Source organism: Homalodisca vitripennis, chromosome 1 (assembly GCF_021130785.1).
Source record: "Homalodisca vitripennis isolate AUS2020 chromosome 1, UT_GWSS_2.1, whole genome shotgun sequence".
In the NCBI taxonomy this organism is placed as follows: domain Eukaryota; kingdom Metazoa; phylum Arthropoda; class Insecta; order Hemiptera; family Cicadellidae; genus Homalodisca; species Homalodisca vitripennis.
This window is the reverse complement of record NC_060207.1, coordinates 83,141,400-83,166,250: the sequence shown is the minus strand read 5'-3', so window position 1 is coordinate 83,166,250 and position 24,851 is coordinate 83,141,400. Positions and strand designations below refer to the sequence as shown.

Sequence of the window (24,851 nt, the reverse complement as noted above, 5' to 3'; positions counted from 1 at the left end):
AGAGATAATAACACTGTTTCTCTTCACAAACATTCAAGGAATAAATGGCAAAATTAACGAAATTAGCGTTACTTTGAGTGTACGAAAATATATAATAAAAATACTAGGAGTTACTGACCATTGGTGCCGCGTAAATGAAGCCAATCCGCGCGTTTCCGAGAGGTTTGTGCTGATGTTATTAACCTTTTGAAGAACACATAACTGTAGAGGTGAAAGTGCACTGTTTGTTGACGGTACTAACCAGCTAGCACCTCAGGGAGTAATTCCGGTTTCTGGAGTGCGTTTTACATGTATTTATTCTAATCTTAAAACAGATTATACTCCTTGTATTTATAATGTTATATGTTGTAAAATAATAATTTTCTAACGTACATAACATTTTTAGAAGACCTAAGTTATACTTCTAGATTTTATAAGTAAAGCAAAACTGTTTAGTAAGTAATATTCAGTTGTCACCCCAAACAAGTGATCTATTTATTTATTATCATTTGATGAAAAAATAAACTAGGCCTTCACATCAACTTATTTGAATACTCTAGGAGTAAATTTGTTAAATAAAAAGTATATATTAACTCGAAATTGAAATATTTTACTTATTAATCTGAGAATAAATTAAACACTAAAAGGAGAAAGCTGGTTTGGTGAAAATCTTAACCTTAATTAAGACGAGTATTGTCCTAGCCAATTATTTTGCAAAAAGAAATCTATATAATTAAAAAAATTAGCACAAAGGTATCAAGAAAAATTACAATATATTGAAATGCTTGCTAGGTCAATTAAAAATTACATTCAAAATATATCTATGTGATGGTAAAAAAAATCAATAACTGATAATTTCCATACGTACTCGTATATATATATATATGGTACTTGGGGTACTTCAAACCGCACAGAAAATTGTCGTTCAATTCGTTCTTGTCCTCCACAAAAAAAATCGACGGTTAAGGAATTTCATCTAAAGGAAACTAAACAAATTCATTTTTGTTCTTCTTAGCCAAAAGTAATGCATGTTGTGACCCTTTGGTGTTTTATAAAGGCTTAACACAAATAGCTGTTGTTATTTCTGAGCCATTTTATATATTTTAATTAGATTTTGTGTTTAAAATAAAGATCAAATCTGTATTATAGTATCAAAAAATTATCCGTAACAAGAAAATTATGCTCTAAATTCTTACAACATCGCCAAATGTCCCAACTAACTCTACTTTGAAAGATAGAAAACCATCCTTTGAGAGTGGTTATAATACATATTGTTTTGTACTTGCTTAACCGTATGTATTAAAACTTTACACAACTCAAGAAAAGGATACATTCCAATTTTCGAAACTCTATTACCTCCTCTTCGTCTTTGACCAGCTATGACTGGATGGAATACATCAATTTTAAAAACAATATTTACATTTATTAAATATTCATTGACATACTATTTATAACATTTAGATTTAGTTGGCGGTAAGAGTAATAATTGTCTTTTTTGCTCCCCAAAGTATTATAATATTTATAAAAGTAGTATTCTAATATGGCTCCCCGCCAGGTCCTCCCAATGAACAGATCACGGATAGTAATCCTAAATCTATTGCTATTCAAATACCAAAATGGCACAAGAAGAGGTTTACATTCTAACTACAATCGGTGGAAAACAATCTCTCGCCTTAGACAATCTACTTAAGGTAGTATTCAATTGTCTTACATTTCTGATAGTGTAGGAGTATTGCTGCCCTCTCTCCACAAAATCCTTTTCGTGAAGCTCGATGTGACAAAGGTGGCAAAAATATATTGGCTATAAAAACTTAGAACACTAAATCTTGTGATTAGAGGTCCTACAATGATCCAGCCTACTTGATGATATCTTAGCTGTCCTTTTCTCTAACAGCTCTATCAGAGGGATCATGAGAGGGATCTATAACCTGGATTACAGAATAGATAGATGATTCCTACGAGCCTCGCTGCTACGACGTGGACTTGATATCTTCTTGTTAGACTTGAGTTAACAAGATAATCTAAAAATTTAACTTACGACAACAGTGTTTGGTTGACTTATATAATTACTTCTAATAGTGCAAACCAATTCCAAGTCTTGTAAAGGAATGTAGCTTCAGATTTACTGGGTTTCTGGGAGTTTTCATCTCCTGAACAGTTTTTGGTATCGTCAGGGAACAGATCGCTGGGGAACGCCATGATTGGCAGGTTTAGGTTGTGATGTTGACCATTCACCGAAATGACTTGTTATTTATTCTTAAGTTAAGAACATATCATGCCCAGAGATGCATTCTAATTCCGTAGCCCTCAAGCTTGGTAATGAATTTCTTGTACCCACACAATTGAACGCGTTGTTCAAGTTGCACAAAAGGAGTTCCAAGGAATTCATGTCTTTAAATAAATGTACAATCTTAGCAGCAAGACTAGAAATAGCTGTTATTGTCGATTTACATCTCCAAAATTAATGCCCTCAAATAAACCATTTGATTCACTAGTAAACGTTAAATAATGGTCTCAAGAACTTTACCAAATCTATTATTGAAAGTCGGTAATTGGAAATCATATGTATTCCTTTTTTGTAAATTGGGGTAGTTCTGGCAAGGCTGTCAATAATAATTATTGACAACTTCAGTCAGTGGGACGGCTATGAAAAGAATGGTGGTCTTCAGGAGATTGACCGTCAAGCCTCAAAAGGTGTAAAATGTATCTTGTGGAGTCAAAAACACACGAATAGAAATCGACTTCCAATTGGATCAGTAATATACCGGTTGAGCAGGTGACATCAGAGATGTTACTTACAATATTGTTGACAGATCTTATACAAAAATCGTTAAACTCATCTGGACAAACAGAAAAGTTCATGTTAGACTTTTTCTTTCTTTGTTTGAAGTTTATTTCTGACGATGAAAGGATTATGAAGGAAACAGGATTTTCCGGACATTTGCCATCGTTCAGTGAAACAAAAAAAATCAGTAAAACATGGTGTTTGTTGCCCTTAGGTTGTTAACAGCAAGTCTGTAAGGAGTTTTCATCTTCCAGGTACATATTATACAGTTTTTTGTTCGATTAGGGCATAGAGGCAGGTTTAAATCTATCATGAATAGTCAGTAACAATGATCTTTGTCTTATGAGGTCGGGAGTACACCAGGTTTTCTCAACATTGCGCGAGAACTTGAGTTGAAAAGTCTTGTTGAGCATAGTTACTACGGGAATATTTCTATAAAAATAGTCTATAAATATCTTTAGAATGAACATAAATCATTTCCTTTATGTAGATATCATGGATATCCACAAAAGCAATGACCAAACCAATTAAGTTATTAACCTGCGGAATCTTATAGTAGACAGTACAGTTGGTTCGCTCATATTTTCGAAGATTATACCTTCATTACCTTCATGGTTGGTGACTTCTTCCAGGTCTGCCACCCTTCAATCCCATACGTCCAGGATCGGGGCTATAGTATCAAGACAGGCTATACTGGGAGTTGGTTCTCGCAATGTTGTGAAGAGAACAAGAGACATATTGTCAAGTTCTCTTGCAGTATCACTCTGTAGTGTGAAAACGAATTAGTCACCGCCCACAACATGCTACTGTTTAATCTTGAGAGGCCGAACATACACCTATCAAGCGATTGAATTAATACATCCAGATTATCAGAAGGTGGACGATACGCTACCAAAGATAATAGCGCACGTTTAGATAATTCAATAGTACAGAATGCAATGTTTAATTCGGAAGACATTTACACATTGGGACCAATTCAGGTGTGTTCTATCCGTGTAACACGTAGCGATACAGTTTAAACATACAAACACAATGGGTTAGTGATAGTAGTTTATAAAACGTAATTAAAAATAAAAACTGACGTAGTAGAATAAAATAACTTTTTGTAAAACTAAAACCGACTTTCAAGTACCCGACATTAAAAGTATTATATTACTTATAAGATTCTTTTTGATGCCTAATTTTTTAAATTTTAGGACTAAAAACTGATTCGGAATATCTGAAAAGTAAATTTAACGTTTTAAATGCAACAAAACAAATTGTCGATCTCTCTGGTAAATATGTTATTAATAAATAAAATGATACTACTGTGCACTGTAAAGGTCTAATCACGCAACACAAAATTGACAAAATGGAACATGGGTAAACACCAACTTGTCAGGTTTTGTGTAGTACTAAATAGCTCAGATTGTGCACCTCAACATAACACACAATACAGTACGCGTACTATCCATAGCACTTACTTTACACGTGTCGGACTACATTGACATTGCTTTGCTAAGAAATGTGTTTACTAGGAATCTGAAATAAAATATTTCCTTTAAAAAATATAAAATAAATGTTTAAACCTAGATAAAAATGTTAACCAGATTTTAAAAGTATATTTACAAAAATATCAAAAAACGTGTCTTAACCCTTATTTAGAAGTTCATTATTACAAACTTGTTTTTTTTTAAAAGGAGAGACCTATCCCCTTTTAAGCCTTATTCTGTCCGTCCTCATGGGTCACTGGCCTGTACGAGGATCTTATCAAACAGAATAAGGGGGAGAGTTGATACAGTACGAAGTTGATGGTACTGATAAAAAGTGCAACGGTCACAGACAGGATTTGAACCTGCGCTATCTCTAACTCAGACCCAAAGTCCAACAACTTAGACCGCTCGGCCATCGGCACTCCCAAACTGTTTGACCAAGGAGGAAAAATTAAACATGTTATAAATATTTAAATTTTTATTGGCTGAGCGTTATTAAGGCTTGTCACTCGACGGGATGAAAAAGTTCATTTCGGCCGTCTGTCTCGCACAATATTTCTAACACGGTCAGTTGTGTAGACTTGAAATTTAGCATGTAGCTTAATTTTTATATAAGCAATTTTTTTGCGTATGATGATGGTGCTTATTAAACCATAGGATTTAGCTGAGCGCTAAAGATTAGTTTAACCTTGGTCTTATAGCAGAATAAATAAATCTGTATACAATCTGAGTCCAATCATATCAGATTTTGAAATGTGACCTTTATTCATATCGTAAGAGAAAAAAAACAATAGAGTGGAAAGTCATTAACAGTCGGTGACAAGATTTGGTTTCAGTGCACTCTTACGTTGTAGTAATATCCCTAGCTCACCGGAACTTGTAGGCCTATTATTTAGACACTCTGTTATGAAGGCTACCCTAATGAACAAAAATGTTAATGCTTGATGTGACAAGAAACCTGATGAAACATTTCAACTGTGGACATTAAATTTTGCATGAAACTTCATTTCTACATAGACAAGAATGAGTTCTATTATGGTGCATGTCAAACCATGGAATTTGGCCAGCGTCATTGAAGCCTATAAATAAATTCAGTAGGCTGACAAATTTTTTATGTCGGAGGAATTTAATTTTTTTATTGTATGTCTATCTAACTGTAATAAAAGTCAATGAGTTATAGACTTGACATGTTACATACAACCTCAAGAAAGCCTGTTACGAGATAGGTGGTTTGGCGTACTCATACCCTGTACTACCCCAAGGTAATTGAGGAGGAGATTTAAATTAAGTTATTACTTTAGTAAATCAAAAAAGTCACTAAATTAAAAAAAGAAAAAATGCAACTGGTCTAAAGTTACATATTTTCAGAACTAAATGTAAAAAAGTAAAAACATCAGTGTATAGAATTCCAACAGAGGTGGCATCGGGCACATTTACCTAGCCAAAGACATGACTGAGATTAGTTATATTATAATTTTTTTTGAGAAATCCTAATTCCGTAACATTACACCGCGCCTCAAAGTTCCGAAATTCCAAGGGGTCATCTTCAGGAACCTCGTTATTGAGATGTCATCAACATCCTTTCCGTTCCTACAGCCCCCGTCTCGATGCACCGGATCGGAGAGTTCAGAATGGTGTGTCGGAATCCCGTATCTGGATATCTGCACCACTGGTGTGGTTGCCAGGGAATTTACTAATCTGCATTATGTTACCTCACTTCCTGTTTCCACCTTCAAAATATCATTCAACTTGACCTTTAAGTTTTTTAATGTTCGTGCCACAAAATGTTAGTTATTCATGTATGTTGAAGTGTAAAGTAGAAAGATAAAGTTCTACTTATTAAACCATTATTGCGCCGGTCTAGGACCATTGTCGTGCGGGGGAAATGTTCGGATAACCATTTCATCTCATTATTCTTAAGTAAACGAGCAGCTTTGTCCAGTCAGGGACCGCGGACCATCTTACCAGCGTTTTATTGGCTGTAATCTCGAGGGCGCAACCAATGAGCGGCTAGCCCACTATCGGGACATGAACTATTATGTTCTACACTCACGCGAGGCTGGTCGACCGAACTGGGGAACTTTAATTATACAAAACGCCTTATCTGTACATTTCCTCACACACCGGGTTATCGGTATCGTTAATGCATAATATGTTAATATGGAACCCGGTAACATACAGAGGATTAAGGCTTAGTCAAGCCCGACAAAGAGTGCCATATTGGTTATCTAGTTATAACATCTTCTCAGAAATTTACTTGTTTTATACTAATTTGAAATATCCTGTGTATATGAGAACTATTTTTGCAGAATAAAATGTATATCAGTGCAAACATTAATTAAAAAAATACTAAAAATTGAAATACTTACTCCTCTCTTACAATTCAATGAATCTTTGAGTTGCCTTTGAGGATCTGGAATATGTTAGTTAGATGGTCTGTGTTACTTGTTTCACTACAGTTTGACCTTAGACATGAAGTCATATAGACACCTTCACTATCATCGTTTATTTCTTTTTTATGAACATTTATGCCCCTTAGATTCCTGGATTCCCCTCTCCCCTTTCTTAAACAGAAAGAACCATGCTCATGTGTTAATGAATTAACCATGCTCACGTGTTAATTCCACGTATTAGGTTTATGTTTATTATAACAAGGGTATAATTTTCTAAATATTCAACAATAATGTTTTTATAAATTCGAAACTAGTGGTTAAAAATAAAAAGAATAAATATGTAATTTTAAAATCCGTAAAACAATAAATGAACATTGAGAATTAAAGGCCGTTTGATTTTCCTATGAATAACCCTGTCTCCTTACTAAGCCATTTCTTTCTCGCTGATGTAAGAACAAAGTACAAAATCTGAAAATAAAACTGACTGTATGCTGTAACCGCCATACCAAAAGTCCCACTCCTTCTATTACCTGTTGAATAGAAATATTCCAACCAGTATCCATGGTAGGATCGTTACAAGTATAAAAATCATGTTTTTGGATATATGAGAACTTCAACCCACAACGGGGGATTGTGGAGTAAGTTAAAATATTATTAAGTAATGTAAACAAAACCCCATCGAGTGACAACTATGGTTTGGGGTTAAAGTTACAATTTATCTAAAAATCCCCATGATTTTTATTCAAGACTCCTCCACGGATATTCCTTGCTATATTTATGTTGAAACGTTAATAACAGAGTTGCGAGACATTAGGACAGCTGGTACAATATATACGTATTCATGAGCAGACATTTTTTTGCTTGATCTATTACACAAGATTTACATTTTATAAATTAATTTTGATTTAAAATTATTTTATGTTTATTAATGCTAAACAACCTACGTTCAAGTTTAGAACGTACATAATAATTTCAATAATAATTTATTAAAATTTCATACCCTTGTACTTACTTGCCCCATCAAGACGCATAACTTTCTGTCTCTCAACATCTATATTTCAGGGGACACTAAGTCGAAACAGTATGCATACTGTAGCTCCATGCTTACATGTAGAATATAACTTGTAAACTTTCATTGACAAAATTACCAAATCGAGCTCTTGGTCGTACTATACGAGCTCTCTCTTAGATTTATTATTTAGTCAGTTTTACGTAGAAATGTACCTGCGGAAAATGTAAAATTGGACCTCTTAACGTAAACCTCACAAACTGTATTAGTAAGTTGTTTAACTTTCCAAAAAAATCGTTTGTGTGCTGGAGTGTCAGAGAAACCCCGTCCTTAAGACATGCATTTAAACATTTTATGTCGGCACTCAGGACGCTCATACTGACGATTTTCTGAATCAATCATAGTTTCTGAATTGAACTGTGCATCTACACATACAGGGTTGAACGTGACTACCTGGCCCACCCCTACCACCCCTATGTAGTGGTTAAAGAATGCGATAAAAATTATTTTAAACCACCAAAAAATATGTAAATGGTAATTTTGGAGAGTGGAGTGACCCCACCGTCCAAAAATACCCTTAACAGGATCTTTTGGGGGTTCAAAATAATTGTATCGAATCCTTTGGCCACAAAATAGGGGGTGGGTTCAGTTGAAACAGAGTCTATACCTCTACAATCTGGAGCCCAGGTGGTCTGATTTACCCTGTATAAGGAGGGGGGGGGGTCCAAGACTACACACTTCCTTCTGCTTTTGGTTGGTGCCACAGTGAGGGCAACTACTAGTAGAACTCGTTGTTTATACTCGGTGGAAAAGTTTTTATCTTATTTTTTTCAGAGCTAGTTGGGGAAAAGATAAACAGTTGTACTATGAGTTCTACACATTTTTATGTTGCTAAATTATTTATATGTTTTAATTTTTAATAGTAAAATTTCGTAAATTGTGGTGAAATCAGTAAACTATTTGATAAAACTATCGTCCATTTATTTTTAAGTTTGATTTAGATTTAAGATCGATACAATGTTGAAGATGGAGTTAAGCTCTGAATTCTGTTATGTTTAAAATAATGTACCTTGCTTTATACTAATGATTGTTGTAGACATTGCACTTAGAAATCAGAAATCATACATTACTAAATAAATAAAGAGCCACATGAAAAACAATCACGCAGAATTATTACGCATTTTAGGTTGACAACATTATGTAGGTTTGAATCTAACATGAAAATCGTTCTCCGAGTTAATAGGCGCCCGCTTTCTGGTTAGCGAATAGTTCCTACGCTGCTCTTTAGTTTTACATTTCTTAAAAGTGCGGTTGACCAGATTGTAGGGTGTAGGTCTCGTATCCTTTCAGTTTGCTTAAGAGTTTACTTACACAACTTACTTACTAAGAGTATTTACTTACACAAATATTTTGCGTACTCGTATATTAAGTTTCATCATGAGTAAACTACAAGAGTTTTCTTAATTTAAATAAAATGTGAATCAATTTCACTCAACCTGATGGGCTTAGCAAGCTGCGAATTTTGAGGGAAACCAGAAGAATATATTTGCATAAAATACTATATTACGAAGTTATTTTATAACACGTGGAATCATTTTTATAATGTTTTTACGTCACTATAATTGAGAGAAGAGTTTAGCCACTTAATCTTGGTGGCGTGAATGAACGAAGCACTCACGCTGCTAACCAAACTAAACAGTAAACTAAGATAAAGATTATCTAGAGGGCGCAGTGGAGTAATAAAGTTAACAAAAACACCTGTTGTAGTCGTAGAAGGGGTGGAGGTGAAGCCTTGTACTGTGTACAGTACTCGTGGTAATAAATAAGAGTAAGGGGCGAGAGAATTAAAACGGGAACAAGTATGTAGTGAAGATCCTCCCTTGCTGCGCATGGTTGAGGCAGCGTGGATGTCGGACTAATTACTCTGTGTGCCCCCACCCCCGGCCCGCGCCGCCCCCCGCCCCGCCGCCGCCGCCGCCCGTACCTCAGTGTCGTGCCGCGTACCAATGTACCACCATGGAGTTCGCGGAGGACTGCTGGGGACCTCCCCTCCCTGAGGACTTCTTACAACCGCAGGTAGGAGATCCATTATCATCAATTAGTTCCGAGGACTTCACCCCGCTCGGGACGGCCGAGGCCCGTCCGCGTCTTCCTAGCCTCTAATTGAATTTAAATTAACGATTAATTACAAAGATAGCGCGCTCTTTTGAATTATTTATTTAGAATGACAAAACTTTGCGTTTTAGAATTTTTTATTATTTATCGCTCAATTCGGACGCGGGTGTGGCGTTTGTTTGTTTGTTTATCTAGTTTAATAAGTGAATAGCTGACAGGTTAATGTGGGGTTGCCCGCTGTTCCCTAACTAGCTGCGACCTGCCAGACGCTATCTGCTAATTGTTAATGAGATTGTGTTAATTAAGTTGTTACTTATTTTTAAATATGTATTTATTATGCGATGGATATTCGGTCATTTAATAATCAGAATAGCTTACTCTTTGTTGTTATTTAACAATGTGTAAAAGTATGTTAGGTTTAATTTTTTATTCTAACGTGTTTGTGTCTTTTATAAAGAAATCAGTAAAAATCTGAAAATGGCAAAGAACACATGGAAACAAGGATATATTAGATGTTTTTTGCATTTAGAGAACGTGTTCTGCTTGAAGAATTATACAGTTAATTTAATTTAATTGGATCCCACATATTTTAGAATTATTTGTATTTATGAGGTGATTCCATCTCAAGCCCAAGAAGGTTTACTCATTTTCTTGTTAAAGTGGTGTATTCAAGTTCATTTGGTTGGGTTGAAGTTTTCGGAATCGTTTCCAGAATATATTCTTGTAATTTCAAAGTCACAGCCCTATGAGCCAAATTTACTGAAGAGAGAAAAATACATCTTAAACAGTTTTTAAACGCTCCGTGAAGATTAATTAAGCGTGTATAGAAGGAATGTTGGGCATTTATGTGATCAGGCCCAACGAAAAACGGCTGAAGTTAACAAAGTATTTTTTACAGTATGCATATAAGTTGAGATTTCCGGGAATGATATTTTTTAAACGATTAATAACTTAAGTTGTTATAAATAAAAACACGTCACTCCTTTGGTTATCTTTCACATACTTACAAGAAGCATTTCGTATCTTTATCTTTAGCAGGATAACAAAATTATGTAAGATTGATTATTAAATACCTCAATATACTATTTTTAAGGAGTAAAATTCCTCGTTGAATCATTCATATTTCCCCCCTTCTTAACTTTAGGAATGGTACTTTAAGGGGCCGAGAATAAATTTTATAATTAACAAATAATACTGACATGTCACCATAAAGTAATTTTTGACATCACATTTAAAAGAATAAGATTACACTTTTTTAAAGAGCTAAAAGTATAAAATCCCCTTCATTAGTGAAGACCAATAAAATTAAATACATTAAATAGTTTATACTGCACTTTAATATTAAATCAAATAATATTTTCTAAATTACACAACTAGCTAAGGATGAAATTGTTAAAAATAAGTAAATGAATTCAAAAAATCTTGCAAAGTACTTAAAACAATTTTTTAAGCTCTAATAAGAGAACTTTATTTCATTAAGCAATCAATGTATGCGTATAAAAGCAGTCTTTTAAAAGTCTTATTTCAAAACGTATAGCCGAAACATTTCAAAAGTAATCCTTCTTAGGTCTACATTAATAAATTGTTTTCATACAATTTAAAAAACTTAAAACATTACTTGTTTATTATTGCATAATTATTTGTAGTGACGTAATCGTGAAGTGATTACAATATTATGAGTACATGTGAGTATATCTTGAAAAATTAATCATGTATTATGATATCCAAAGATTGTTTTTATAGTGAAAAAACTACCCAAACACTTATTATAACCTTAAATGTGTAAAATTCTGTAATGTTTATTTTATTACGGCTTAGTGGTAGATTATACCGCTGCTGATAAAATAAAATCTGGGCAATATCACTTATCCGTTAATAGCCGATATTCGAGCACAAGGTACATAATTGACTGGGAGTGATAAGTTATCATAACGTCGTTATCAGCCATTAAACATCGCTCGGACTTGAGCGGGAAAGTACAGCAACAGGTGGCGTGGCGACACCCGCATTGTCGGGCTGCAGAGTCGGTAACGGTTACGAGTATCGAAATATACACTGGCCTGAGAATCAATGGAAGGGACATTGGGAGAACGTTAAAAAAAGAACCAACGAATTTCACTTCGTACAGAATACAATAGACTACAAATAGAATACAATCTTGTTCACCTATGTTAAAACAAATAATACGTTAGAAAACTATAACTGTTACATCATTTAAAAGTTAATAAGCGGTGCCAATTACAGGATCTCAATGAAGTCGAGCATTCTGTAGTTCCACTCTGTAATCTGGACACTCAAGAAAAACGTTCTTCTAAGGAGTCCGACTATCTCGCCCTCTCCACACAATTATAAATGTTAAGAGGAATTGCTCTTAATTATAATATGCAATCAAACAAAAATTATGAAAACAAGAAATTTCAATTAAACGAAATGGACCGTTTGTATGGACTTCTGGGTGTATGTTAAATGTTTTTAGTGACATTGTATGTAGCATTACATAAAACTGGAGAGCAGTTTGGCGCTTCAAAGGGTTGTTTGAAAGTATGGACCGCCGAACTAAAATATACAGGTATAAGGGTTGCAACACTACTTTTTTGTTAAACGAAGTACTGTATATATATATATATATATATATATATATATATATATATATATATATATATATATATATATATATACGAAACACATAACAAACAAAGGTAATGTTAATCACATATTTTTGGAGAAACATTAAGAATGAGTTTGTTCTAATCGATTTAAGTGCATTAATACAAATCATGAGAAAGTAAACTTCACTTATAAATGGTGGCGACAGTAGGATTACGAAAACCTTTACTGTTTTTCGAAGCTCGCCTCTGGGTTGATGTAGTCGGTTGGCAGCGTGGCAGTAGTGCTGCTGGGAGAACTCTCAGCACTCTGTCCGGATTCATGAAATCAACTTTGGGTGTCAACGGAGCAGCCTGTACGCGAGTTCGAGGATTGGAGAGAGCCTTAATGAAAATTTATATTAGGGCCTACAGGACGATTCTGTATCTTAAAATACTTCAGGCTTACGGTGGTCAAAAATTTGTTGGACCAGACCCGCTCAATGGATCCGTAAAGAAATGTTATTACAAGATTCGAATTGTGTTAGCAATTGTATGGTGTGGTTAGAACCGAAAAACATTTATGGAAGTCAGGACGCCACGCCGGCCGCGTATGCCAAAAGAACGAAGCCATTTAACTTTGATTGAATATTTTTATATGGCATCTTAATAATAAAATTCAAATACAGGACATAGATGTCTTTGTTTATAAATAACCACTGAATAAAATTAACATTTACCTAGACTTTGTGACAGTTAATGTTTTCCGGAAATCCAAAATCCTGTTCATAAAAAAGGTAACGAATGTTAAAATCTAAAATAAAATTCAATGTGCGAAGTTTCAATTTTTAACAATTAACAAACTTAAATAATTTTCGAAGTCAACTCATTAGTATAATAAACTCTAGTAAAAGAATCAGGGCAAAATTGTAAAATATGGAATTGTGTAGCCTATATTTATGTCTAATTGATACAATCACACACTGGCTTAACTTTAATTGCATAACATTAGTAATAACTGTGTTGTAGTTTCCAAAATTTCTAACTATTTTAATATAAGTTTTATTACAATTAAATTTCTTAACTATTGTGAGGCCATGTCTGAACTAGTACATATTTACCGCACTACACACGTACGTGAACAATCTCTGAATAACCACTAAATAATAGAAACGCTATCTATTGTTTATTTTAAACCATGAACTGACCTATTACCTCAAAACAACATGCTCTGTAAACACATAATTTATGTAAATGAGGTACGTTTTAGATGTCCAAAACTAGGAATGCATTTTTAAAATTCTTAATTTTAATTTTTAACTATTCTTGAAAATACATAGGAAGTACAGAAAGAAATTTGAAAAAGAGAATGAAAGAACATGGAGTGTGTTTAAAATGTTAACAGGAAGAAAGGTCTACCGCGGCATAAAATGGTCTACAGGTTCATCTCGTTTTTTTAAGTATTGCACTTAAAAATCCCAAATAATTTAGTGAATGATAAAACCAGGCATTTTAAAATTCACCATTTTTTAATCTAATTAAATAAAAATGGAAAATTTTTTTACAAAGTGTATCTTATAAATGTACATCTTACTAAATTAGATAAATAAATAGTAGGAATGTGAATTGTTCTAGGATCTATTGTAATTTAATGCTATGTCATGACACGATTTAAGGTTTTACCTACTACACAATATCAGCAATAGAGCTTTGTTGGACCTTTATAATTTCGCCACGAGAGATTACAGTGCAGTTGCCAGGGACACGCTACCATGGCAGTCCCCTGCCTCTGCCGCCCCTCACCCCTCACCCCTAACAAGCCGCCACGCCGCAGCGCTCCGGGCCTGTGGATGCGGCTAGCAGATCATTTATGACGGGGAAATGTTCAATATTAGGGCATCACTTTTGTGTTTGGTACATTTATTTTGGAAGTATCTTCGTCTGTTATAAGCCAACTGTTCTGACATAGACTAATAATAGTAGTGTTGTTAATTTTATTTGTAATTATTTAATAAATGACTGTAAATATTCACAAATTGAGATATTGTTCATTCTAACGCCTTGTGTGAAACAATTTAAATTATGGAAATAGGATTTTTCATCCGAAATTTTCTATATATCCCGCGATTGCTATATTAAAAGTTAATGACCTATGTCGGTGATATTAGTCAAAATGTAAAATTGTAAACACTCTATAACAATTTATTTGAACATGTTATAAAAGTTTTGAAGAGTAATGCAAATGAAGTTAACGTTTTGAAAATAAAAATGTTGGAAGTAAGGATTTTTTGAGTATTTTCTTATGCATTAAATAATTGTGTACAAATTTATTTAGAGCCACATCTTTGTTACCGATTGCACACGTATAGTATTAAACTATGTAAATTATGGATAAATACATTTTCACTGCTTTTTGAGAATTATTTACGTGAAATGTTTGTCTGAATTCAATAAAAGACCAATATTAAAATTAATGTTTGTTAAAATTGTTAATAGTCCAAGATATAGCACGATGCAGAGCCAACACTTAAAAACGCTCCCGTTTGCTTTCCGTGAGTTAGCGTTTGTGTGTGTTTAATTTTTATTTCAGGTTTTCCTTTTTAAAGAGCATTTCTGGTTCGAATTGATTATATTTCTGATGCCATGTTTTGCCTCGAGAAACCATATTATTTTATAGACCTATATTCAATTTTATAGGAAGTAGTACAGTTCAAAATAGTACAGTTTTCAACATTTTAGTGATATAGATATTATTATTATTGAAAATTAAAATCTAAAATCAACATCATTAATAGTAACACATTTCAAAATTTTCACCCTGAGGGTTGTCATCAATCTCATACTACGACGGAGTCCTATGATATGATTTAAATAAACTGTTTTAGCATTCAATGTTAAGAGAATCAAAAATAATAATAAACAAATGAAAATGATAAACATTAAATTTGTCATGAAGTGTTATGTAAAATAATTTATTCCTGGATGTATTCCGAACATGTATTCCTGGATAGACTTGTAATTTACAGATGTATCGCGTTTTAAGTCTCGATAAAGAAATAAAATGTGTAAAGGAGGAATACAGATTATTTGCTGTACATATTTCATATGGGTAACATTTAAAAAGAAATTACTTTTCTTTGTCACCCTGATCACTAGATGCTTCAAATTATCACTTTAATTACCCCTTATAGTTGCCTGGATTTTAAAATTAGCTAATTAGAAAATTTTAAGTTGCAAGTTAAAAATGCCTTTTTGGTTGAAGCAATTGGTCTTGAAATAATTATGGGTGTTTTGAATTGCATTTGGGTATACATTGTATACAATACATTGATTATATTTAACAGGCTCTTTCAATAAATATTTCGCAAATGTAGACACCAAGATAGGCTTTTCGCTAATTTAAAGACCAGTGGGGCGTAACCCGGAGATATGTTTGAAATAATAATACGCCTATATTTATATAAGGGACTCTAAGAATGTCCATATAAAATTTCAGTACAATTTTGAATAAGTTGCGAGTACACACAAACAAAAAGCTACTTTCGCATTATTAGGATACTTTGAACTATAATGATGCTACATTAACATACTGGAGGTCTGCTGAAGCAGTCTCACGAGGTTTTAGGTAGCACTCATATGTTTTTAAATGGCACTTTTTTCGTCACATAATCCAGTTCAAGTTTGTGGTATAAAACAATACCACCGTATGTGTAGTATAATATCTAGTATTAACGACTAAGTATAACAATGTTTAATATTCAATCTTAGAAATACAGCAAAAAATTTAATTAAATGAATAGTCCTAAGCAAATTACAACAAAAAATTTTGCGTTTATTTAAAACATGAGGAACTAAAGATAGTAATTTCTTAGCACAAATATTTTGTGGAAATCCAAAAACCGTACAAACAAAATCATGTATTCGATTATCTTAACGACTCGTTAAACTCTAATCTAACCAACTTTATCATAATATTAAAACGTGTGGCTCCTTGGATTTTGAGTTTTATCAGAAATTACAACATATTGTAATAAATGAGTTATAAAAGTTTCTATATACATTCTGAAAAAACATCTTTTGTTTTATTTGATTTTTGTTTTAAAAGGTATTATTGTATTTTGTGCGATATATCGGTGAAAAATGTCTGAAAACCTGTTATCCTTTCAAATCATTCATCATCAATAATAACCGTTAAACAAACAGCGCTTCGTTCTACAGTGGATTATTTGGTGAAATCTGTCATGAATTATTTAATTTATCACCATCTTTACTCAATTATAGTTTCAGATCATATTAAAAATACTTTCAGTACTCAGTATTTATTTTATATAGTATAAGTCTACATTAATGTCTATGCTCGTGGATATGCACAATATACCATGAAACTTGAGACACCAATTTTATGTAGGAATTTTCCCGATTAATGACTTAAATTATAATAAATTTATTTAATCTGTCATAAATAGCAATACATAAATATTATAGCAAGAAATACTAACATTAGGGCTATTCGGTTGATTTCTATTGAATATATTTATGTGAATTAATTTTTAGTAACAAGATTGTCTACGATAATAGTCTAAATTTGATGTCAAGTTAAGGTTCTATAAAATATCGCTACCTATTTTAGGGGCCGAATTCTAGACTTTTTGGTATTTTTGTAGACAAAAATTTAACTCTGGTTGATTGTTTATCAGTGGTTTGAATAAATATAACCTCAAATTGTTATTATTATTCAAATTTTACATGCTCCAACAATTAAAGAAACAAAATAATAATGAAGAATTCTGAAAACATATAGGCTACAATGAACATTATAGTATCCATCAAATTAAATTGTACAAAATACGTTTAAGAAATTTCTCAACCGAACATGTATTCCTGGATAGACTTGTAATTTACAGATGTATCGCGTTTTAAGTCTCATTACAAAATAAATGTCTTGGAGTCCTGAGGGCTTCAGTATGACTTTTATGTGGTTGGATTATACATAAAGCGGGGTATGATCATTGAATATTAATATTATGACGAGACATTTTGTTAAGTGAGCATTTACAGCAAATTACCATACTTTATATGAACTGTATGGAGACACGGAGAAATAAAATTGCAATAAAAGAACTTAGTTTTACTCAAGCTCTAAAAAATGTACGTAATGACTTTTAGGCGTGAGTCTATAAACTGTTGTATATTATATACAATCATCAAACTTTCAATTAAAAATTAAATTACTTACATTTTAAAATAAATTAGGGCGTTACACGTACAGACAGGTTATCTTTATTTTACGTTGGCAACAAATCATGCTGGTTACGAAACTGTAATTTCATTAAAAATACTCTTAAAAATATCATTAAGTAAAATTTGTATTAGTGAGTTTTATGTCCAGAACTAACTTGTCATAAAAATGCAAGCACTGTTTTAAAACTTTAATTTAATTTTCTGAAAGAATTGTTGCTTCAGAATTGGGAAGATGTCGCTACTTCTAGTTTATAATCTGTGATAAGCCCCAGACTCACTTAATTATCCTGTTACACTTGTCTAAATATTGACGATAAACATAAACTGAGAAGGCATCTGCAAACGTACAAGTACTTTTGATCAATGTAAATTTGAAGTATTGATATGAAGCTGGTGCAATCTATTTTCGTTGATTTTCGCTTTGTAAATTTAAACTCATAAACAGGTATCATCTTCTCTGAGTGTAGGAAAAATAGAAGTATACAGTTTAACAAAGAATTATATGAAATTAAAGTGGTAATTTGGACCGTCTTGTGATCAGGATGAGAAAGAAAGGTAATACATTTTTGAAATATTAACAGGAACTATATTAAAAAATTTAGTATCCTACGGTCCAAAATGGATTTCTTAAAGTGTTTAATTCTTTTTGAAATGGTAAAAACATAATTTTTTATCCTTGCTTCCTGTCTTCAGAGATGATACATCAAAAGTGTTTGGTAAAGTAATTAAAAAAACTTACTCAAAATCCTATTGAACAAAAATTTCCAATTATTTAAAGTAAGATAAACAACACCAATGACGTGGAATACCGCACAAAACTTTGTTCGACCAACCGATTATTAGTCATCGATCGTAATCTAAATTAGAATATTTGAAGAGCGTATGTATATACAGTTTGGCTATACGACATTTACATCTTGTCCACATGAGTAAGAGGTGTTGATATACTGTACCAATCATACGGCCAAATCATTGAAATTTAGTTTTGAAATATATATAGTATAATAGATCTAGACTAATACAAAACTCACTAATCTAGGATTTAAGATCTGATTTGCATTTAATAAGCACACGCAGGAAATGAGAGGGTCTAACTAAATCAATGCAGTGTTTCCATTACTACTTATATTGCTTTATTTAAGTTGCTTTAATCGTATTCAAATTACTTTTAAATAAAATAGGATTTTGTTGTAAATGTATTCAAGTTGAGAACAAAAAATTGTATTTTTATTACTTGGGAAGAGGTAACGATATTCACCAATATAATCAGGTACACTTAATCAATGTAGCATTTACAATAGACAAGTAACATACTGTTTGATTCAAAAGCAAAAGTTAAACATGTTCACTTTTTAACTTCCATTTGAAGCGCCATTATATTTAAAAAATCTGGTATCTAAAAAATAAATCATGCACTTAATAGGGCTTACACGGATATAATTCACTACACTAAGTTAGTTCTAGTAACTTGACAAATACGCCTCTTGTCCTCAACTATGAGGATTGATTTATGAACTTTAACCATTTAAAACCGGTATTCTTGGTCGGAGTTGTACAAGTTTTCTTTTTTGTCTTATTCTAACGAAATTGGTTGTAAGCAAATGCATATAAATAAATACAGGAGGTACCGTACATTGTGCACAATTTTTAAATAATCAGCAATAATGACATATAACGTACAACAGGCATGGGTAAATCTCAGTTTAAGTAAAATTCATTGTAAATTTCAGTGACCTAAATTAAACAAGTTAAACGAGACAAATTATTGGTCCTATGGAAAGAGAAATCAAGATGGCCGCCAGTAGGCTACAACCAGACGACTGTGTTTGGCAATATGAACAAATACACTTCATTGAAAGAAGTGTATTCCACTATTTATGGATTTACCTTTAAAGGCACAGAGATATTAAGCAGCAAATGGACACGGTTTGACACATTCTAGGTTATGTTTGAAATGAAACATTCATCCTCCACCTTGCACTTGTGTTCAGAATAAATACTCATAATAGTTCAATATTGTGATTGTTTGAAGTGAAAACTGGTTCTCTATTTGTAATACATGTTACTATAAATTCAAAAGAGTCTTATTTTTTATGATTATTCCTTTCAGTCCCGATGCTCATTAAGTAATAATTAATTGCAAATACCGACGAGTAACTTCTCATTGTTAGTGAAGTTTTCTCCACTGGCTCTAATCGGATCTGAGATAATGAAGAGCTGTTATTGGTGGAGCGAAACACCGGAACGCAGCTAATAGGCGACTTATGAGGAACTTAAATGAGGAGTGAAAAATGACTAAAGCCTTCGGAACATTGAACAGTACACATTGTAAGTTTGATTATTCCTGCAATGCTGCTAAAGCCGTGTACAAGCCGGTTTTATTTGTGCTGTGCACAGTAATTTAATGAGTAATCGTACAATGAAATGTTGAACATTGATCAGTACACAATGTAAGTATGGATATTCCTGCAATAATGTTAAAGCCGTGTACGATCCGGTTGAATTTGTGCTGTAAATAATAATTTAATGAGTACTCGATCACTGAAATGTTGAACATTGATCAGTACACATTGTAAGTTTGATTATTCCTGCAGTGCTGCAGAAGCCGTGTACAAGCCGGTTTTATTTGTGCTGTACACAATAATTTAATTAGTACTAAAACAATGAAATGTTGAACATTGAATATTACACATTGTAAGGTTAATTATTCCTGCAATGCTGCTAAAGCCATGTACAAGCCGGTTTTATTTGTGCGTTGAATAATAATTTAATGAGTACTCGATCACTGAAATGTTGAACATTGATCAGTACACATTGTAAGTTTGATTATTCCTGCAATGCTGCAGAAGCCGTGTACAAGCCGGTTTTATTTGTGCTGTACACAATAATTTAATTAGTACTAAAACAATGAAATGTTGAACATTGATCAGTACACATTGTAAGTTTGATTATTCCTGCAATGAGTACTCGATCACTAAGTAATTTTGCCTGCAATGCTGCATGTTTTATTTGTGCTGTACACAATAATTTAATTAGTACTAAAACAATGAAATTTTGAACATTGAATAGTACACATTGTAAGGTTTGATTATTCCTGCAATGCTGCTACAAGCCATGTACAAGCCGGTTTTATTTGTGCGTTGAATAATAATTTAATGAGTACTCGAAAAACACTGAAATGTTGAACATTGATCAGTACACATTGTAAGTTTGATTATTCCTGCAATGCTGCTAAAGCCAGGTACAAGCCGGTTTTATTTGTGCGTTGAACAATAATTTAATTAGTACTCGATCAATGAAATGTTAAACATTGATCAGTACACATTGTAAGGTTTGAATTATTTCCTGCAATGCTGCAGAAGCCATGTACAAGCCGGTTTTATTTGTGCGTTGAATAATAATTTAATGAGTACTCGATCACTGAAATGTTGAACATTGATCAGTACACATTGTAAGTTTGATTATTCCTGCAATGCTGCAGAAGCCGTGTACAAGCCGGTTTTATTTGTGCTGTACAAGAGTACCAATGGTTGAATTGAATAGTACTTGTGCTTAATTATTCCTTGAATGCTGAATACACAATAATTTAATTAGTACTAAAACAATGAAATGTTGAACATTGAATAGTACACATTGTAAGGTTAATTATTCCTGCAATACTGCTAAAGCCATGTACAAGCCAGTTTTATTTGTGCGTTGAATAATAATTTAATGAGTACTCGATCATTGAAATGTTGAACATTGATCAGTACACATTGTAAGTTTGATTATTCCTGCAATGCTGCAGAAGCCATGTACAAGCCAGTTTTATTTGTGCGTTGAATAATAATTTAATGAGTACTCGATCACTGAAATGTTGAACATTGATCAGTACACATTGTAAGTTTGATTATTCCTGCAATGCTGCAGAAGCCGTGTACAAGCCGGTTTTATTTGTCCTGTACACAATAATTTAATGAGTACTAAAACAATGAAATGTTGAACATTGAATAGTACACATTGTAAGCTTAATTATTCCTTCAATGCTGCAGAAGCCGGTGTTATTTGTGCTGTACATAATAATTTAAATTAGTACTCGAACACTGAAATATTGCGTAATTTGTCACATTTGTATAAAATAGTGATTGAATGTAGCCTACTCAAGTCTTCAAACCCATACTTTTCCAATGACTTAATTAAGTTAATTATATGTGCTAAAATAAGCTGAACAGTATTCCGCTCCAAGATTCTTGTCGTGATATGTCTATGTGGCCACACGCATAGTAGTTGACAATCGTTTGTGTAGTGGTTATAAGATTAAAAGGATTAACTTTTAATGTCTATTGTCAGGTTATTTTAAACTTAACTGCAATATTTCCGTGTGAAAATGAATCATCTGCGAGAAATTATAATCCTATAGGCCCTAATGCCAAAGTTTGTTATACGAGTAGTTTACTCATTTAGGCACTACATTCTTGTTTATTGTTAAAATATTATTCTAACCAGTTATATTTCATGTTTTTCGCTATTTTAATATATACATTTAAAAAATAAATATAATTAAGTTTATAATGTAAAGTTTTTTAATGGTTTAATTAAAATTGACCAATGAATACTTCTGTTTACTGTGGTCGAGCTAACAAAAGAGATTTACATGTCCGATTACGAAGTCTGGGTACAGACAGCATTACGCAATTGCGGCGTATGTTTTATTGAACACAAAAACAGCAACAAGGGGTTGGCAGGACGTAAATGGCGAAACAAAAAAATATTAATTAACCGTCGACACAAACAAGAGAATTAAACAAACGCTAATGATTCGTTTCGTTTCAAGCGGCGAGTTTTGTCGCGGCAGCGCGCGGCGGACTCTGCCAAAGAGAAAAAAGGGTTTATACTGATTATTTAGAGCGTTGTTTTTCATCAAACAAAAATACAACAAAAGAGAATAAAGATAACAACGACTTTGATGAAATAAAAAGCGCCAAGGGGGCTGCGGAGTTAATGACTGTTACTATCCTGTGTCAGTCGCCGAACAACCGATGTCGTCATATACCGTACTGTACCGGCCGTCATGTAGCCTACCGTATCGTACTTTATTATCGGACTACGACAAGTAAGCTAACAGAATTATTTTAATAACCCTCATTCAATGAATTTGTAATATCACATCATATCATTGTTTACTATCGCTTTCTCACTGACTAAACTTTACTCCACTATAAAATAAATGACATCCTTTAGCAAAACAGCGTTTTAAGGTCTCATTAGCATTCTATTACTATGACTGTTATTTTGCTGTGTTTCATACTTCTTAAACTACTGTGTTATAAATCAATATTGTTGATCTAGTGCGCATTGGCGGTTACAGGTTTAACGCCTGTGTAATCCAAAAATAATAAAGTCGATTTTTATTGCTTTTTCAATAAAATTGCATTATATAAGGGACGGAAACAAAATATTTAAAATTCTTAACGTAGTTAATGTAGTAATATACCGTAGTCAAAATGTTTTGGAGGTTGTTTTTATGAATTCTCTGGACATTTCTTGGAATAGAGGAGGCGCACCCGATTATTGTGAAATAACATAACAAATAAAATGTTATTAGAAAAAGAACAATGCTGCTTACAAAAGGTGTTGCCTTCCTTCAGGGAACAGGAAACCAAATAAGACTGCTCGCTTCCATATTAGTTTATGGATATAAAACAATTGTACCTCTTTTTACATCTACGTTATAAGTTTTTAGGTTTTAATTGCTTTTTTGTAGAACGCTAGTGATCGATTCTGTTTTCAGAGTAATTGTCAGAAGATTTTACAAAATAGATTATCAGAATAGAATCAGTTTGTGTTAAAAAACTCTAAATAGTTTTAAAAGAGGTTTTAATTTTAGATATGTTAGATCTTTGATGCCATATCATCTTAAAACCCGACAAGTTTATTTTGATGTTATATTTTAAATTCTGGATATCAAACATAAGCCGCACCCATTTTAAAGAGGAAAATGTATCAACAAATCTTTTTATAAACTTTCGTGCTACGGATATCATACACAGAGACATTTAGTTGAAACAAGCTTTGTGTGGGTTAAAAAAGGCGTATTTATTATTTAAACTAAAATATAAAACTTCCGACCACAATATTTTGTGTAAAGATAAGATTTAAGTTGTTCCGTTTTTATAAGACAAAATATTGCTTACCGTCTGCAAATATTCCAAACAAGCATCACGTATTCGAAGTGAATTCGTGCATATTGGTTGTATTCGTTGATAAGTGAGCGCATAGGTCTGCATCATACTGTTTAGACTTATTCGTACACAGCGGCACCGTTTAGGCCTAAAATGCAATAAGGCTTTGGTCTACATCCCAATATGGTTTAACCCTACGTAGTGGTAACGTTTAGGTCTACATCTAGGCTTAGGCTGCATCAAGAAACATTTAGGGCTACATCACAGTAATGTTTAGGCACACATTACAGTAAAAGTTCACTGTGAAACTCTGTATTGTATTTTTTTACGTCTTCCCTCAACAAGTCAAGTAATTATTTTGACTTTAATTAGGCTTTTCGGAGTATTTTTTCATTGTTATATTTTGGAGATGGGATTTCCGTAATAGTTATAGTTAAGCAATAAAGCGTTATGACTCTAAGGATTTCGAAAGAAGTTATTAGTTTTCTATTAAATCCATAAAAACGAATTTTTAATAATTAGAGTACATAGTTAAAAAAACATATGAACTTTTCTTTTATTATGTGTCTTAACTAAACAATGTAGTACTTAACACGTTAAAAATTAAAAAAATATATTTGTATTAATTTTTTATTAGTTTTGTATTTAAGATCATATTTATGTGCAAGATTTTGAATATTAGCCCTTAGTACACATAAATAATTATTTATCCATTTCAGAAAGAAATAAGAATTATCTAAATATGTTTTTAATTTATGCTACACATTAGAAACTGGTTACGACTAATGTATATTTTTACCGACTTGAAAATTACTGATTTGTCCACCAAACTGATACCCTTATATTTTCGAGTGGTTTATTATAATTACCACTAACAACGATTTAAAATTTGTGGTTCCGAATTTTCCGTATGTTTTAATAAAGTGCAGTACGAAACGTAGAAACTGCCACACATTGTATACTGTTTTTTAAAAGACCGTATAATTATTGACATAAATATAAATAATCACTAGAAATGATCATAAGTATCGACTTGTATTTATTATATTTCAATATAAGGGAACGATGGATTTATAAAAGCAAAGCCCATATTTTATTATTATATCGGGTT

At 32.7% G+C, this 24,851-nt stretch overlaps 1 protein-coding gene across 2 annotated transcripts in view; it reads left to right on the top strand.

Annotated features, from left to right (window-relative positions):
* Positions 1-9,645: 9,645 nt before the first annotated feature.
* The window catches only part of LOC124365784 (homeobox protein araucan), a 185,644-nt gene continuing 170,438 nt past the window's right edge, over positions 9,646-24,851 (top strand). For both annotated transcript variants that reach the window (XR_006922745.1, XM_046821803.1), the window contains exon 1: positions 9,646-9,714. Coding sequence is in view for 1 of the 2 variants with exons in the window: in XM_046821803.1 (XP_046677759.1) it covers positions 9,655-9,714 (60 nt within the window). In the remaining variant the exon portion in view is untranslated. The remainder of the gene's footprint in view (positions 9,715-24,851) is intronic.